The sequence below is a fragment of the Lagenorhynchus albirostris genome, chromosome 16, assembly GCF_949774975.1.
Source record: "Lagenorhynchus albirostris chromosome 16, mLagAlb1.1, whole genome shotgun sequence".
Classification (NCBI taxonomy): Eukaryota; Metazoa; Chordata; class Mammalia; order Artiodactyla; family Delphinidae; genus Lagenorhynchus; species Lagenorhynchus albirostris.
In genome coordinates this window covers 24333546-24351417 of record NC_083110.1, presented here as the reverse complement: position 1 = coordinate 24351417, position 17872 = coordinate 24333546, and the positions used below count along the sequence as shown (strand labels likewise).

At 41.1% G+C, this 17872-nt stretch overlaps 2 protein-coding genes across 12 annotated transcripts in view; one reads left to right on the top strand and one right to left on the bottom strand.

The window, feature by feature from the left end:
• Positions 1-674: 674 nt before the first annotated feature.
• ANAPC16 (anaphase promoting complex subunit 16) lies at positions 675-14407 on the bottom strand. Of its 3 annotated transcripts, none has more exons than XM_060126785.1 (5): positions 14261-14407; positions 11015-11183; positions 5431-5505; positions 4547-4702; positions 675-2083 (listed from the first exon to the last, which is right to left on the bottom strand). In XM_060126785.1, the coding sequence occupies exons 2-4, from the start codon at positions 11154-11156 to the stop codon at positions 4587-4589; spliced, it is 333 nt and encodes a 110-aa protein (XP_059982768.1). In that variant the 5' UTR covers positions 11157-11183; positions 14261-14407; the 3' UTR covers positions 675-2083; positions 4547-4586. The 3 variants fall into 3 exon arrangements, with proteins under 3 accessions (XP_059982768.1, XP_059982767.1, XP_059982766.1); XM_060126784.1 differs by lacking the exon at positions 675-2083 and adding an exon at positions 2220-2563; XM_060126783.1 differs by lacking the exon at positions 675-2083 and having other exon boundaries at positions 3472-4702.
• ASCC1 (activating signal cointegrator 1 complex subunit 1) overlaps positions 9640-17872 on the top strand; it is a 110325-nt gene continuing 102092 nt past the window's right edge. For 5 of the 9 annotated variants that reach the window (XR_009536182.1, XM_060126779.1, XM_060126780.1 and 2 more), the window contains exons 1-4: positions 9640-9745; positions 13778-14103; positions 16021-16165; positions 17331-17430. Coding sequence is in view for 8 of the 9 variants with exons in the window: in XM_060126779.1 (XP_059982762.1) it covers positions 14089-14103; positions 16021-16165; positions 17331-17430 (260 nt within the window). In the remaining variant the exon portion in view is untranslated. Of the gene's footprint in view, positions 9746-13777; positions 14193-14424; positions 14510-16020; positions 16166-17330; positions 17431-17872 lie in introns of those variants that run through there. The other 4 variants (XM_060126774.1, XM_060126778.1, XM_060126775.1 and 1 more) reach the window with 4 other exon arrangements.

Here is a 17872-nt window from a genome sequence, read left to right as displayed (position 1 = left end):
GTATCTCGGGTTTGCCTGAAAGGGAACCACATCCTTGGGCAGGTTCCTCCTCTTTGTTGTGGATGATAGGCATCCCCTGGTCCTATCTCCTTTCTTCTACCTTTGGTTTGGCCTTAAGGTCCAAAGTTTCTACCACTTCAGTGTCTGGTGTTCTGATGGGGAACAAGAGATTCAAAGCCTCCCAACCATTTGGGGGAAGGGAAGCCACAGGCTGCAAGCAAATGGACAGAGCAGAGAGGTCCCAGGGTCAGGAACGTGATTTAGAGTTCCAGACCACTGTCATTCCAGGTCAGTATCAGCCATGCGATGGCACTGATAACTAACACATTAAAGCTTATCAGTGAAAACTGAGGACTTTAATGCTGATCCTGGATAAAGTCAGAAAGTAAGATTTTTGACTACATAAAAGTAAAGCCAGATTTATTTATTTTTTAAAAAATATTTATTTATTTATTTGGCTGTGCTGGGTCTTAGTTGCGGCATGCGGGATCTGTAGTTGCAGCATGCAGGATCTAGTTCCCTGACCAGGGATCGAACCCGGGGCCCCTACGTTGGGAGCGTGGAGTCTTAACCACTGGACCAACCAGGGAAGTCCCCAAACCAGCTTTATTTAAGTTTACTATTTATGTATCATTACCATGAGACAAAACACTTATATGGAATTATGTATCAAACCAACATGAACAATTCTTTATTAACAGCAAGTTCTACCTTCAGATTTTCTAGTATATGATGAACTAGAAGGCACAGAGACAAAGATTTGAAAGGCCTATATTATTAACTATAATTTGGATAATAATCTTGGTACCTTACCTTCTCTGTACTGGTTTCTGCAACTGTAAACTACCTGCCTCATTTATCTCACAGCGTTGATGAGGGACTAAAGACACGACATATATGAAAATGCTTTAGAAGCTGCAAAGTGTTTTGTGCACTGAGGCACCGTTACCATCCGCTCTCTTAGGATGGCTGTCTGTGCAGTCCTGGTCGTTAGCTGCCATCTGCCCTCTTGCCTTCCTCCTTGCTCACTTGGGTAGGTACCCCTTAAGCATCTAACTACATTTCATCATACTGAATCTTAAAAGGTTAGGTAGATACTAACATATAGCTAATTCCTATGTTTTTTTTTAAATAAATTTATTTATTTTTATTTTTGGCTGTGTTTTGTCTTCGTTGCTGCGTGCGGGCTTTCTCTAGTTGCGGTGAGCGGGGGCTACTCTTTGTTGTGGTGTGCAGGCTTCTCATTGCAGTGGCTTCTCCTGTTGCAGAGCACGGGCTCTAGGTGCATGGGCTTCAGTAGTTGTGGCGCGCGGGCTCTAGAGGGCAGGCTCAGTAGTTTTGGCACATGGGCTTAGTTGCTCTGCAGCATGTGGGATCTTCCCGGACCAGGGCTCGAACCCGTGTCCCCTGCATTGGCAGGTGGGTTCTGTGCCACCAGGGAAGCCCCTAATTCCTATCAGTTCTTAAAGAAAGAGGGCTTCATTGTACTTAAGACTCTTTATCAACAAGCACTGGAAGAAGGGAGGGTAGTGGCAAGGCTTATTTCCTCCAGGTAGTTAATTCATTTTATCATTAAAAAGAAAAAAGAAGGTTTTAGGATTTTCCTTTGTACGAGGCCCTGGGTTGGGCTCAATGGGATGCCACATGATTCAACTAAAATAATCTTAGCTTTGGAGTCTGGCAGACTTTGAGTTCAAATCCAGACTTGGCCATTTACTTAGCTATGCAGCCTTAGCATGTAGTAATGCCTGCTTTGTGCTTCAAGTTCCTCTTCTGTATTAGGAGGTGTTACACATCTTACAGCATTACTGAAAGGATTATGATTAATGCCTGTGAGTGGCTGGCACATAATGAGTGCAGAGGGGATGAAAGATGAGCAACAACAGGTCCATTTTCAAGCCCAAAACATGGCAATAGGAGTTGTGGATGAGACATAATGACCAACAGAAAGGTGCAGAGAGGGAGGGGCCATCCTCAAATAGTGAGGGTCTCATTCCTGGCAGCACTCAAGTAGAAGCTGAATCTTCACTGGGAAAGGTGCTTCAGAAAGTATTTCTGCTCAACTCTAGGATCTCTTGAATTTCTAAGGTCATAAAAGGAAATGTCCAACTTAAAGAGAAAACAATTCTTTTTTTTTTAATGAACTATGCTAATGTAATTGTATATCTGGGAGAAATTAAGGAAAGCTATGAAGCTATAAAATCCCTAAACAATATAAATGTATTTATTTATTTATTTTATTATTTTTGTTTATTTATTAGTTTTGGCTGTGTTGGGTCTTCGTTGCTGTGCGCGGGCTTTCTCTAGTTGCCGTGAGCAGGGGCTACTCTTCATTGTGGTGCGCGGGCTTCTCACTGTGGTAGCTTCTGTTGTTGCAGAGCACGGGCTCTAGAGTGCGCAGGCTTCAGCAGATGTGGCGCGTGGGCTCAGTAGTTGTGGCACACGGGCTTAGTTGCTCCGCGGCATGTGGGATCTTCCCGGACCAGGGCTTGAACCCGTGTCCCCTGCATTGGCAGGCGGATTCTTAACCACTGCGCCACCAGGGAAGCCCGAGAAAAAAATTCTGTAAGTTCAAATACCAAAGGGTAACGATGAGGTAATACAGTGTCTGTGCTGTACAGTTACATAAATCAAATAAGAGAAAGTTACTGATTGCTTCTGAACTGTCACTGAAAATATGATTTAAAGGTTTATTGCAGACTACGTATTTAAAATTTTTCCTTTGGTAATCATAAAGATGGTTGATGCCAAAAAGGACAATGTTAGGAAACTCAATGGCTTTCAAATATGGAACTAGTTTAGGTTAAGAAGTATTAATATGGAAATAGGTGAGTTTGAGGACTGGTAATTTTTGTGTTCTGATGTGCTTCAGAGACAAGGTTAGTGGGCTGAATTGTCAATCAACTGCAATCTATTCCAAGTGCCAAGATTTTCTTCTGTCTGGGCTACGTGGCCACGAGCAGGTCTTTAACTTCCCTGTGCTCAGATTCCTTTTCGACGCAATGAGGTCACCACCTGCCTGTTATATACTATGTGTTAAAACATTCTGAACTCCTGAGATTAAGGCCAATTGCTACTGGAATCTTATTTATTCATAATTAACCAACTCTAAGCAGGTCAGGTACAAGTTATTAATGAGGAGAAAGGCAAATGCTGTCTGAGGCAAAATTTGCATACAATTTAATAAATGATTCTCCTAACTGTGCAGTGTGGACCCTGGGGTCCCATGAGGGAAAACAAAAGACACCTCTTAGCTTTCCAGGTTTTTCCTTTTCATGGTAAAAAACCTACTCAGATATTGATGATAAATTCATATACTTCGAAAAAGACAAATATCCCTGAGAGAAAGCAAATCTACCATTTACTTAGGAGAAATGGTTTTTACATTCCCTTCTTATAAAAAGTAATTTGACCTCTTTCCCCTATCCCAAATCCCTGAGGCTCTGAAAGGATAAAGAAACCAATCTGGAGCTCTTTCAAAGGATTTATTTGCTACAGAATTGCCTGAGCCCACCAACAAGATGAACTCAGGATTTCTGTGTTTAAAAGGATTTTGCTCACTGCTTTATTTTTACCAGAACTTCAACATTCAAAAAGCAATTCTTTGGGCTTCCCTGGTGGTGCAGTGGTTAAGAGTCTGCCTGCTAATGCAGGGGACGTGGGTTTGTGCCCCAGTCCGGGAGGATCCCATATGCCGTGGAGCGGCTGGGCCCGTGAGCCATGGATGCTTGGGCCTGCGCGTCTGGAGCCTGTGCTCCACAACGGGAGAGGCCCGCGTACCGCAAAAAAAAAAAAGCAATTCTTTTTGCCAGCATTTGGCATGCCTAGAGGTTGGAAAAAGATAGAATCTATAGAATTAGATGTCTAAAAATAGAAAAAAAATCCCAAACATTAAAAAATTCCTAATTTGGACAGGTCCTGAGTTGAAATTGCAAAAAGAACGGTTTTAGGTCAGAAATGCTGTATTTTTTGGGCTTCCCTGGTGGCGCAGTGGTTGGGAGTCCGCCTGCTGATGCAGGGGACACGGGTTTGTGCCCCGGTCCGGGAAGATCCCACATGCTGCGGAACGGCTGGGCCTGTGAGCCATGGCCGCTGAGCCTGCGCGTCCGGCGCAATGGGAGAGGCCACAACAGTGAGAGGCCCGCATACCGCAAAAAAAAAAAAAAAAAAAAAGAAATGCTGTATTTTATAACTCCAGATCCTGACCTCGGACTTGACTGGTGAGGATTCTAGGAACTGCATGAATTGACAGGAGGGATGCCATTCTGTTGGCCAATTCTGGCATGTGTCCTGGCTTGTGAAGTTTTATTAATCTCTCTTAAACCCAGACCTCCTGGTTCTGTGATGCCAGTTGCCTAAATCTGATTCTCAATACTTTTTTAAACAAATAAACAAAAAATTTCCTTGTAAGATCACACATTTAAGTAATTTGTTGCTTGTGGTTAGATACAGAGAAACCAAGTATGGATGTGAATTAACAATTCAGTGATGGAGCTGTGAATCTCTGGATGGCTATGTAAGCTGTAAGAAAATTTCCTCACTGCACCTGCACTTGCTGTGCCCCAGAGGTGACTGTCCAGGCAAGGTCAACTTGAAGAGGGTGTGAACCCCAGCAGCTGCTCGATGGGTTTAAATCGCCACTCATCTGCCTCCAGCTCTTCTACCAGACCAGCTAGTTTTTCCATCCGAGCAACTTGCTGATCTGTAAAGAATCAAGGAGATGATATATCAACCACCAACATGATGGCTGATTTAAAAATAATTTCTAAAAGGATTTCCCCCTCAAGATTCTAGTAATGGGGTCTTACCCTATGTTGGTCAGAAGACTTAATCTTAAAAAAAAGGGAAAAAAAGTAGTACTTATCCTCCATTCCATTTGTGTACTAAATTTGTGATTTGTATACTAAAAACCTAGGGTTACAGGCAATTGCAGCTTCCCCCCCCCCAACATTATGCTCTCTATGGAGAAATGGTCTGGTCTGGTGGGTGAACAGAGTTCCCTGATGCATAAATGAAGACCTGGTGAGGGATGATGGAATAGAAAAGGTGCTACCAGGATCTTAAGAGTCCAGTTAGACCAAGAGGTATTACTTACATAAATACCCAAAGATGCAGATAATGATGGTAACCAATGGAGGACAACAGTAAAAGAAGGTTTCAGAAAGGAGAGGAAAAAGCAATACAAGCGGAGTAGGAAGCATTAACTCCCCTAGAAAACTAACCCCTTTGACTTCAACTTTAAGCCTCAATGTGGACATTATGTCTGGATTAAGACCGTAGAATGTTCTTGTCTGCAGGTAATTTGGAAAGTCCACTTAAATAGCCTTGCTGAGTTTTTGTTACAGAGCACTCTGACCTTTCTAAGTCCCCCTCTCCCACCCCCCAATAAATTTATTCTCATAGTTAAGTACACAACACTCATGTGCTTACCATGTTTCACCTGTTTAAGCGTAGATGCCACTTGATAGCTGAAAACGGATTCACAGAGGAATCTCTCAGAGCCATCTACAAAGAGAAGAGGAAAAGTTTTAATCTGCTCTAATCCATTTTAATCTAATGGTGCCTGATAAACCTAGTAAACATGTCCATTCTTTTCCCTGCTTTTACAATCGGGGTCTAGTTTTAAGTGTTTACAAAGAGGGCTTCTGTTTCACTTAGAATTAACACTGTTGAAAAGCTACTTCATCTATACCTAGAATATTAAAATAGTCCCTCCACTTGTTAAAAGAGTTTAAAAATAGTGTTAAAAAAACAAAAACAAGAAACCCCAGTTTGATGTCCTGGTCAACATTTCCCCCATCCTAACCTGACAATTTCTTAATGTTCTCCTATTGTGTATGTCAAGCAAACACTGACAGCTCACACATTTGGCCATGTGGCTCCCATGCTTTCAAAATACAAAGGTACACCAAAACTCTTAACCATTTTCATTCTAAAATGTAAAGCTGAGGAAAAATAGCTATTGTTGATATTTTATATTTCAAATTACATCACTATGGCCATCACAAAACACTGCTGGGAAGCTTCATTCTGTAAACGCCAACTGTAACCTTGATTTTCCAGCTGAATCAAAACACTGCAATTTGCATGGCCATAAGGGTATGGTACAACTTCAGAACCTAGCATTGTACTGGTGCCAAGAACTGGCTACAAGAAGGTAGCTAACTCAGTCACCCCAGTACTTGAAAGATGACTGTGAAACATAAGCTAGTTCATGTTTTTCCTTGTCAGGCAAGGGCTGATACAGCAAAACATACCCCCAAAGGCAAAGAACTCATGTAGGAAAATGTGACTTTTAAAGGGGTAGCTGAAACCATTCGGTGAAGAGATCTTATTGCAAAAATCCTAAAACAAATGGAAGGAGGGGACACAGCTGTCTTTTTTTAGGCGGTAGTTCATGCCAGCACTACTGGGTGTCACGCACTCACTCATCAATCATGGGTTGGTGCGTCAGCCAGGTATTAAGTGACAAGGAGATAGGACTAACACATCCTAGCTTCATGCTGAGTTTCACACAAGGCAGACCTTATTTCAGAAGCTCATGGTAAAAAAAAATAAGAAAAACTATAGATACTGTATCCAAATAGCTTGAATATACAACCAAGAGGGCTTCTAATATTATCTTCAAAACTGATGCAAAAATAATATATATAATTATTTCCATACATATGTATGGAAATATATTATGCATTGATATATACATATTGAATAATATTTCAAAATATAGTTTCTTTCATATAGTGATGTAGACTTTGGGGAGAGTGTTATTCCTTAAACCCAACCTCTTTTCTAAATACTGTGCTACATGGGATATGATCCTATTCCCTCCTCCCACCCCCATTCTTCTGGCTGAATGTAAGTCATTTGTGAGCATATCATCTAAATTGAGCAAAAAATTTTTTATTTTCAATTAACTAAATATTATACTGGTTGTCCAGTTTAAAGATCTAGGTAAGCTAATGATATTACTGAGTTTTTTAGATAAGGGCAATGGCCAGAAAATAACTTATGAATCCCACTGTGGGAAGAGGGACTGTGTGAACATTTGACACTAATGATGCAACTTATTATGCCTCTTTTGTGTAAATATGCCAGCATTCATACCCTTGCTTAAAGGATCAAATTATAATTTGTTTTATTTTAGGAAGAGCAAAGCATAGAGAATTAGAGCTCACTTCTCAGGTGGTTTGATCCTGAACTTTAGGATCTCACACAAGGCAGCGGGGATTCTGGCTGTTAGGACCAGGCCAAGATTTGTTTGGAAGCTCTTGCAAGTGCTACCTCCCACTTACATTTAATCACAGGTGTTATTAGGATAAATGCTTAAATTATAACATTTGCATATTTCCCTTGGTAATGAACTTCAAAGCAAAAGGATGTAAGCTAATCTTTCAAAAAGGCACCTGCATATCACTTTTCCACTCTATATGTCTGCGGAACACACTTTTGCTGATTTGCAGCTCTGTGTTAACCACAAAGTCTACTGCTTCTTAGCCACATCCTATTAGATGTGATATCTGTACCAATCTAAAGCCTGGAATTTCTCCAGAGGAGTCAGCCTGGCGCAATCTGTCTTCCATTTAGAAATTGTAATCAAACGCTTTGTAACACACCAAGTAGCAATACATCAGCTTTCCTCTTAAGGGACAAGTAAAGGTTATAAATGGTGAAAAGTTCAGTAAATTGTCCAAATCTAACACCATTGCCAACTCCAATAAATAGTATGCTAACAAATTCATTTAAAAGAATATTACCTCACAGCAGGAAAATAGACAACGGCAGATAATTTATGCTTCAGTGGCCTACAATGTTACTAAAATTCAGCCACTTTTGGGCTGGAAGGCAGTCTCTAATTTGCTTACTAATAACTGGGTGAGGACAATCCTAGCCAAGGGCAGGGGAATGCTGAAAAGTCCTGTACAGTATACTGCTTATGTGAGATGTCTGTTATCAAAGAGCAGGTACACAAAAAAGTTAATTCACAAGTTTATTTGGGTTTATTATCCTAGACTTAGGAGGGCGCAAGATCAGATTAACCTGTTAAGATTATAGACAGCATTCAACCTTGATTCCTAATTGCTTTTGTTCCTTACTCTGAAGAGGCAACTATTCCTTCTCTATTTTCATACAGGCATATCTCAGAGATATTGTGGGCTCGGTTCCAGACAACTGCAATAAGGCAAGTCACACTAATTTTTTGGTTTCCCCTTGCATAGAAAAGTTATGTTTATACCATACTGTAGTCTATTAAGTGTGTAATAGCATTATGTCTAAAAAAACAATGTATGTACCTTAATTAAAAAATACTTTATTGCTAAAAAATGCTAACCATCATTGAGCCTTCAGTGAATTGTAATCTTTCTGTTGATGGGGGGTTTGAAATATTGTGAGAATTACCAAAATGTGACACAGAGACACGAAGTGCTGTTGAAAAAATGGCGCCAACAGACTTGTTCAAAGCAAGGTTGCCACAAATCTTCAATTTGTAAAAAAAAAAAAAAAAACAGTTTCTGCGAAGCCCAACAAAACACGCTTTGCCTGTATTCGATTAAACTACCGTAAGAAAAATGGTCAGGTTCGTGTGTGTTAGATTACTTGCATAATAGTATCACCTATAAACATGGTAGATGATGCTTCCAAACTAGCATCCTTATTAACTCACATTTAAGGGTACTCTTTTCAATTTAACATTCTTCATTTGACCAGGATAGTTCAAGGACTACCATCTCTAAGTTTTCATAGTCTGTCCTTAAATGTAAGCAGCTTTAAAATGTAGGGGAAACTTTAAACCCGAGGAAGAGAATCAAAACTGTGCACTGTGAATTTAAACTTAATTTAAATTCATTCTACAATAGAAAGGCAACACAGTCCCCCATGAAGCATAATGGGATGGAATAGAAGTGGATAGAACTATAACTTGTTAGAATATCAACATTTAGAGTAATTTTAGAAGCCTTTCTTCTTTAGTGTTTCCAAGTAATCTGGTGTACACTGACCAAGAATGCTGATAGCTTTGAGACCAAGGAGGTACCTCCTGTATTAAATTCCTCCTGTAGCTAGAATTTAAATGACTTCAATCTTAGGGTCCATTGTTAAACAATGATTCCTCTTCTGCTGCTACAAAACTCATTAAGCAATTTAAGTTCCTCCAACTTCTGGTTTGTTTTGTGGGAAGCGTCCTTAATACCAGGTCTCTGCTGCATATAACTGAAGTCATAATTTATTTTTAGCGCCAAATATGGTAAACAAGGCACCAAATATTCGCTACCTCCAGACTCAGTGATGCTAGCTTGAGTATTCAGTTGTTTACTAATCATGACTTGAACCAATTCTAAAAAGCCTTATGGTTCCAGTCTTCCCAAGTTTTCCTGTCACAAATGATTCTTCTGTTTGTCCTGGCTTAATCCAAACCTCTGCTTTTTATTATACCTGATATAAATGAATAAAGATTACCCCAAAAAGCCGACTCTTAACTACAGTTTGTACCTTTCTCAGACATTTCCAGATTTTTAAATATACTTACTGAAATTTGCAATATTTAAAGCAAAAAAGATCAATATATAATTAAGCACAGATGTGCTAGAATCAAGTAGGTTTTGAATCCTTGATAGGTTCTTTGCTAATTTTTTTCAAAAGGTATGATGAATAGTTTAACAGTTAAGGACCATTTTCATGAGAATCCCCTGGATGTTGGTCAAAATGGAGATTCCTGTGCTGTAACCTACACTGATTTGGAATCTCTAAGGTGAGCCAGAAAGGCACACTTTATTTTTTATTATTATTACTTTTTAAAGTAGTTATGTATTCAGTATTTTATTTATTTATTTTTGACTGTGCTGGGTCTTCATTTCTGTGCGAGGGCTTTCTCTAGTTGCGGCAAGCAGGGGCCACTCTTTTTTTTTTTTTTTTTGTGGTACGCGGGCCTCTCACTGTTGTGGCCTCTCCCGTTGCGGAGCACAGGCTCCGGACGCGCAGGCCCAGCGGCCATGGCTCACGGGCCCAGCCGCTCCACGGCATGTGGGATCTTCCCAGACCTGGGCACGAACCCGTGTCCCCTGCATCGGCAGGCGGACTCTCAACCACTGCGCCAACAGGGAAGCCCGCGGGGGCCACTCACTGTCGCGGCCTCTCTTGTTGCGGAGCACAGGCTCCAGACGCGCAGGCTCAGTAGTTGTGGCTCACGGGCCTAGCTGCTCTGCAGCATGTGGGATCTTCCCAGACCAGGGCTCGAACCCGTGTCCCCTGCATTGGCAGGCAGATTCTCAACCACTGCACCACCAGGGAAGCCCAAGAAAGGTATACTTTAAATAAGCTCTTCTGGTGATTTTTATGCTCCCTATTAAGAATTTATTGGTCCACATCCTAAAATGACATGAATCTGATAAATTCTAGGAACCAACGCTGTTTCATGCTTACAGCCTGTGCCCCGATCTTGGCCAGCCAGTTTGCAAATGTGTGCTGAATAAGATGGGGGATGATTTGATGCAAATCCAGCTCCAGTGCTAGAAAAACCACACAGCACTGCCCTGCAATGGGCCTGGGCCAGGGCCAGGAGAGTCATCTTCACATACAAGAGTAGTAAATTGGTTTTTATTTCCTCTCAGGATCTCTTAATCTATCTGTCGATGAATTATATTAGAAAAAAATATATCAAACCTACCAACCATAGGGAAGCAGACTGGTGCCAAGATAAAGCAAACTGGAGCAGGAGGTCAACAGAATTCCTGGTTCCAGTGCTGATTTTGTCCTTTCACATGGTCAAATTACTTTCTCTTTTCTGGGTCTAAATAACTAGATGACCTCCTTGATTTCCAAAGTCTTTTTCAGCTCCAAAATTCTGATTTTAGAGAAAGATTTATGTTTTAAAGATATTATTTTGAAATGGGGAGAAGAAATGAAATGTGGAGCTGAAATCAGGGCAAACTTATCTCTAATCCACTTAATAGCTTCTTTACAATTAATATTCATAGCAAGTCTGAATCCAATTATTCAGCAAAAAGCAGCATGAGATCACCTTCTAACATCTCTCCAGCTCCTTTGGGGTAGGTGAAAAGGGCTTTCCGTGGTGGGGCAAGGTCTGAGACACTGAAACCAGATCCAGTGACAGAACTTCCACTGACCCCACCGGCTGAGGAGGATGATGAAGAGGCAGCCATCTCCTCTCTAGTAGAATTCTCACTTTACTACAGAGAAAGAAAAACAGCAATTGGCAAGTTTATGGAAGTGAGATTGACAACATTTCATTCTAGCTGCCATAAAAGCCAGCATACAGTTTAGTCAAGAATTAGCTCCAATTTTTTCTACCCTCTGTACTCCACAATCTTTTACTGATGCCTCAGGCCAAAATGTCACTCAGGATTTTAAGTGAAAATATGTTTATTCTTAGTTTTTCTACTCGAAACACTACTTCCTACCATTAGCAAACTGTTTATGTCACTTGGGATTGACTGTGGGTGATTTATGGGTTATGAAGTGGTGATACGGCAGTGCCAAGGTAGCAATTTAACTGAGGAAATGAATTATATGAGGATAAAACAACCATGCCTCATAGGATAGTTTGTCTTGGACACATCCTGACCCAGCCACACCAAGAAATTCACTTATAAAATTTTCCAAATAAAATTCCAGAATAACAGTGTGTTCTGTTCCCAAGGAAGGGGAATTGGTTAGGAAATACATATTGGCCCTTTCATTTAAAAAAAACCTAAAAAACAAAAAAAACCCACTTTTTCATTCAAATGTAATACCCAAATTGATCACTTGGTGGCGGCCCAAAACTGGAACAAAGTATTAATAGTTCAGGAATGATCTTAGAATTCAAGGCCTATTAGGAATTAGAGGAATGGTGAGTGTTTGATACTATGTCACATCAAAAAATCAAAAAGTCAAAATGTAAATGAGAAAAATCTGTACCAAATACACAACTCCTTAAAAAAGTTCAAAACAGAAGCTTATACTACACATTTACAAAAGATTCTAAAAAGTTTATGTTTTCTAAAAAGAATACTGTAGTCTTCCTGCAAACTCAGAACTACTATCATTCAATACAAAAAACAGGGCTTCCCTGGTGGCACAGTGGTTAAGAATCCACCTTCCAATGCAGGGGACATGTGTTTGAACCCTGGTCCTGGAAGATACCACATGCCATGGAGTAAGTAAGCCCATGCGCCACAACTACTGAGCCTGCGCTCTAGAGCCCTTGAGCCACAGCTACTGAGCCCACGTGCCTAGAGTCCATGCTCCGCAACAAGAGAAGCCACCGTGGTGAGAAGCCCACTTAACGCGACTAGAGAAAGCCTGCGTGCAGCAACGAAGACCCAGCACAGCCAAAAATAAAATAAATAAATTTATTTTAAAAAAAAAAGGAATTAGAAGATATAAAAAAAAATACACAAAACAGCCAGGGTTGAAAAGTGGAGTGCAGAATTAGCACTAACTTTAACATAAATAAGCAGTTTTCTGCTGAGGTGGAAAGATACACCTAAGTAATTTCTAGCTTTAAAGATTTAGGTTAAATTTTGCATGCTACCAGCAGGTGGTAACAGGAGTTAAAGTGAAACCAACAATAAACACTAGTTTGTAACTTCTCTATGAAGGCAGGCATTCTGATCACCAGAACCAAACATTATGCTTGGCCTATACTAAGTAGCTGCTGATTTAAATAAATGTTTGCTAAATGAGTTAAACATTTCACAGGAATCACAAGATTCCTTAAAGGTCATCTAATCCGATTCCCCCATTTTACAGATGACAAAACAAAACTGAGGTGTAGGGACTTTAAGCTTATCTGCCGTGCCATTTTTTAAGCAATGGCTTTATTGGCACGTCATGTGCTATGTGAGAGGTAAAATAGCATACTGGTTAAGGGCTCAGACTCTGAAGCCTCTTGGCCTAGGTTCATGTCCTGGTTTTTTTACTTAACTTGCTGTATGACTTTGGACAAATCACTTAACCTCTCTGCTTCTCAGTTGCCTCATCTCTAAAATGGGGATAATGATAGTACCTACACCAGAGGTGTCAGGAAGGTTAATATAACTAAAGCATTTGGAACAGTTATAGGGACAGTAAATACTTAATATTAGCTATCCAAAATCACTGATGGATATTTACTCCTGAATCTTTTTTTCCTCTGCAGATCCCAGTTTTTCATACTTATGTTTCAACACACTTACTCATGGGAAAAGTCCTAATTCTTTCTATTTGACATAGAGTATCAATGTCAAATGAATCCTATAGAAAGGACCTGCTCAGGAAGAGGGAAAATGCACTCCACACTTTCACTTTAAGGTTCAAGATCTTAGGAAGAACCCCTTTCTTAGGAAAAGGGGAAAGAGTTGTCCTTCTACCCTCAAAGCCTAGCACAGAACCTGGATCTATGTTTCCTGAATGAATGATGAACAAATAACAGAACACAGAGCTAGCAGCTCAGCAAAGGTTATGCAGGGGATAGAGAAGCTTGGTGTCATGAGGGTTGGTCCATTACCGTTTTCTTTTTCTTCTTTATTCTGCGGATCTATTTACACAACTGTTTCTCCCATTAGGCTGCCAAGCCTAAGGTAGGTGCTCAGTAAAATTTTTTTGAATGTTTAAATACTGATGATGAAGTATTTGACCCTATCAAGGAAGTCAGAACTATTGGCAGTAGAGATTCTTATAGGAGAGCAATGCTATTTGGGGAGACACAGCATGGTTGTGTTCACAGTGATAAGATGATCAACACATTTACTTCATGTATGATAGGGATGACCTCGTATTCATAAACTACTTTCCTTCCTAGCAGATACAAGCTTATGTTCTTAAAAAGAATCCCTCCTTTTGAAAAAGTCTCCGTATCAAAAAGACGCTGAAGGAAGTACCCTGGTACAATGGCAAATTATTACAAGCAATCATTAAACTCCATCATCAAGAAGTCATTCCAAAGAGCTGGATTACCATTCAAAAAGATGCTGCAGCTAAAAACAGATCGGGTGGAAAGAAAGGGGCAGAAGAGCGGAGGGGTCAGAATCCCAGCGGTTCACCCCCCGACCCCGGTCCCCAGGGTCCGACATCGGCGCCGCCCCACTGCGCACGCGCCAACCTTCGGTCCGCATGCGCACTAGTCTGGTGCGGCCTGAGGAAATTTCCTCTTACACGCCCTCTGCGGCAGGCTCCTGTTTCTCCACCTACTTTCTCCATTTTACTAGTCCCTGCAGGTAGGATCCCAGGGATCAACTCCCTTTCCACCAAGCTCCCGAGGGTCCCTGAGCCCTCGACCACTTACCTCTGCGGCTTTGGCAAGTTCCTCTACAGCCCCGCCCCCAAGGCCAACCGGAGCGGCCGCGTTTACTGCGACGAGAGCGGCGGCGTGCTCGAGGCCGCGGCGTGCGCGTGCCCGTGCAATGGTGGGCGTGGTCGGGGCGGAGAGGCTCTGGGAACGCATTCTCAAAGAGGCCTTCCGGATCTTTCGCTTGCTGTGCCTACGGAGGTTTTCCTACCGCAGTGGAGCCAGTTTCTCTTCGCTCGCTTTGACGTACTCGTTTTATTTTGCTCGCTTTTATGATTCAGGGTTTCGTCTCCCCCCACGACATTGCAGGCCTTCTGCTTTCGTCTCTCTTTCTCTTTCCAAACCACCGCGAAGCAGGGTGAAATTGGTTATTTTCCCGTCATTCCTAAAGAGCAGTCTCGTAGCCCAGGGCCGTAGAGGAAAGGCAGATAAAGGGTTTCCTGTCTCTGAGACAACCCTGTTTCCCCCCAGAGCTCAGTCTGAGGCCCGACCTTAACATTAAAGTTTGGGTTTTTTTTGTTTGTTTTGCTGTACGCGGGCCTCTCACCGCTGCGGCCTCTCCCGCTGCGGAGCACAGGCTCCGGACGCGCAGGCCCAGCGGCCATAGCTCACGGGCCCAGCCGCTCCGCGCCATGCGGGATCCTCCCGGACCGGGGCACGAACCCGCGTCCCCTGCATCGGCAGGCGGACTCTCAACCACTGCGCCACCAGGGAAGCCCTGGAAGCCCTAAAGTCGGTTTTTGTGGAGAGTTTTTTTGTGTGTGTGAGAGGTCCTGGGAAATTGGGCACTAGGGTATAATGTCATTAAACTATTGCTAATTATGCCCCGTCTTCCGACATTCAAGTCTGTTTACCTTTTATATTGTTATTTCTCACAACACGAAATCTCCTCTTGGTTCTGTAAGCAGATTACCAATTAAAGTGACTTACTTGCTGAGATTGGATTGAGCATTAGTGTATTTAGTAAAGATTGATTTTTTGGGGGGGAACTCTTTTATTTTGAACTTCAAGACCATCTAACATACGTGGTAGAAACACTGGTTAAACATAACCACAGCTAACCCGTAAGGAACCTTTGTTTCCTAAATTACTGATTCATTAAATGGTGACTGGAAACTTGGCTTCTCTGTGAGTGATGTACAGTTTTTGAGCAGTTACCTACGGAAATCGGATTCCTCCCTTCAGCAATGTGTTGGTTTAGAGAACCATGTTGGTTAAGTCATATTTTAACTTTGTTTTGATAGGCACCTGGATCTAATTGTTGGGTATATATTTCTAGCACCTCTAAAAGAATTTAGGGGTTTTTTGGTCCTCCCCTTGAGGATAAGTGTTTTAAATATCCCTAATTCTCTTAAAGGTCGTGCTAAATAGTGAGGGTAGGACACTTTGCAAATGTTTAGATAAGCACAGAAGGTTGCATTTTACTCTCTTTAGGTTAAAGTAATGAAGAGATCTCTAGTTTCTCTTTCAAAGTCATGGATGGGCTCAGTATCTTTTAATCATTTTTTTGGGGAATGCTGAATAGCTTACGAATTACTATCTAGAGTGTGCCAGGAGTGGAGTAGTGTAGTGGAAAATGCAGCAATTGATTTAAAACAGCTTCTAGATAGGGGAAATCTAGTGGAAACAATGCTGCATTTGCTTAGGATGTACTGTGAACTGATGCCCAATTATGTCCTTTTAGGCTTAAAGATCCACATAATAGAGGTAGGGTTTTATGATTAAAACAAAAGGTAAGGTGATGGTTTATTTTTCAGTATTCCACAGGACTGTTGTTTGGAGAAAGTATCATGGAAGTTCTGCGTCCACAGCTTATAAGAATTGGTGGACGGGTTTACAGGAAGAATCCCATCCAAGAGCAGACTTATCAACATGAAGACGAAGATGATGACTGTTATCAAGGTAATCCTGGTTGATCTTTGGTCAGATTAGAAGTAAAATGTTCTCCGTATTGTAGAAGCAATTCTTTGTTTCAGTGTATTTCTGTGTGAGCCCTGAAATTTGAGATGTTTGGCCTCTTACAGCTCCCTTTGTGTTGACGTCTGAGGGGACAGATGAGTGAGTTTGATGAGGTGTTCTCACTTCATACATCAGGTTGTGTCTCATCTTTGTGCCGAGGCTTAAATGTAATATGGGGTAATTTTAGTTAACTTAATATTAACCATTAATAATCTGTGGCAAATTGAAGTTCTTTTATCTGTAAAGCTGTGAAGTAATTTCTATAAATTATTGAAATAAATGAACATGTGCCCAGTGTTAGCTGTTGTTATTATTACTGTTGTGTTGTAATTTTTCTTTTCTTCTTTGCAGTCATATACAGGCAGTTTCAAATACACAACCAACATTATTACTACTTAAAATAGGGGTAATTTTTAAGAAGTAAACTAAACCGTTGAGATGGGCAATATTTTCAGGCTGATTAACTTGGACTTGGGTTTAATGCACAAATAGGGCCTTTCAGGTTCTCTGCTTCCTTTTCCTTTCGGTTTGTAAGCTTTTCCATTAGGCCCTAAACCTTGGGGAATAGTCTTCCCCTTGGTCCTCCCCGCTGTTTCCCTTTTGCCTTGGGGCCTTGAGCTCCTTTATTTCACCCTCCTCCTTTCTCTTTGTCTTGGCTGTATGGAGTAAGTTCTCCAGTATCACTCCTACCTCATTCACTGAAGTGATTTTGTGTTTTAATACTAAAAACCACTGAGTTGTACATTTTAAGAGGATGAGTTTTATGTTACATGAAACACATCTCCAAAAGAAAAAACAGTACAAAAAATTTTACTTTCTTAGCTTTCTGGGAGAAAACAGTTAAATAGTGATATGTAAATACTCCTTTTCCACGGTTCCAAGATTGGAAGATTTAAAATAGTCATGTATTTTTTATTCTTTATTTTTCTTCTAAGAGCAGGTCAGAAGGAATATCAGAGCAGTGTTCTGTAGTGTAAAGTGTATGACTGGTTTTTTTGTGTGTGTATTGCTTTTTTTAAACCTTGAGAGTGGTTGGACAGCTGGTGAGAAAGCAGACTGTTGTCCATAGAGCAGCAGCTCTGAGCGAGATGTTACCATTTCTCTACAGGTCTCGTGGAGTGTGCAGAAGAGTCCTGTGAAGGCTATGAGGTGGTGCAGACCCCGCAAGGTTTCCGGTGTACTCTGAAGGCCCCCAGCCTGCTCTACAAGTGAGTGAGGCCCCCGGCAGCTTCATGGGAAGGCATTTCTAGGAAACATAGCAGGAAGTAGATTCTTCTCTTTTCCACACTTATTGCAATGCTTGATTACTAGTGGTAAAATGGTTTAGTGTTTAATGTCCTAGAATTTCTAAGGACTGATTGTAGATCAGTTTCATCATTTCACATATGTCACCAAGTCCTGTTGATTTTGCTTCTTAAATATCTTTTGAATCTACTTATCTCTTTCTTTACAGCCACCCTGCTGCCTTGTCTGTGAATTACTTCAAGTAGCCTACTTACTGGTCTCTCCACATTGATTCTTGCTCTCTCTTCCAATCAGTTCTTCACATTGAGGGCGGAATGATCTTTTTAAAAGGCAAACCTGATTATTTTACTACCTTTGCTTGAAATCCATTAACATCCTTCCTCTGAAGATGGAATTCTCTTCCAT

Excerpts from the sequence above, each read along its gene's own strand:
- ANAPC16 (XM_060126785.1), bottom strand. The coding sequence starts at position 11,156 with ATGGCTGCCTCTTCATCATCCTCCTCAGCCGGTGGGGTCAGTGGAAGT. Across the intron at positions 5,506-11,014 it reads AGCTGGAGAGATGTTAGAAG|ATGGCTCTGAGAGATTCCTC; the intron begins GTGATCTCATGC and ends TTCTCTTTGTAG. Across the intron at positions 4,703-5,430 it reads GCTTAAACAGGTGAAACATG|ATCAGCAAGTTGCTCGGATG; the intron begins GTAAGCACATGA and ends GATTCTTTACAG.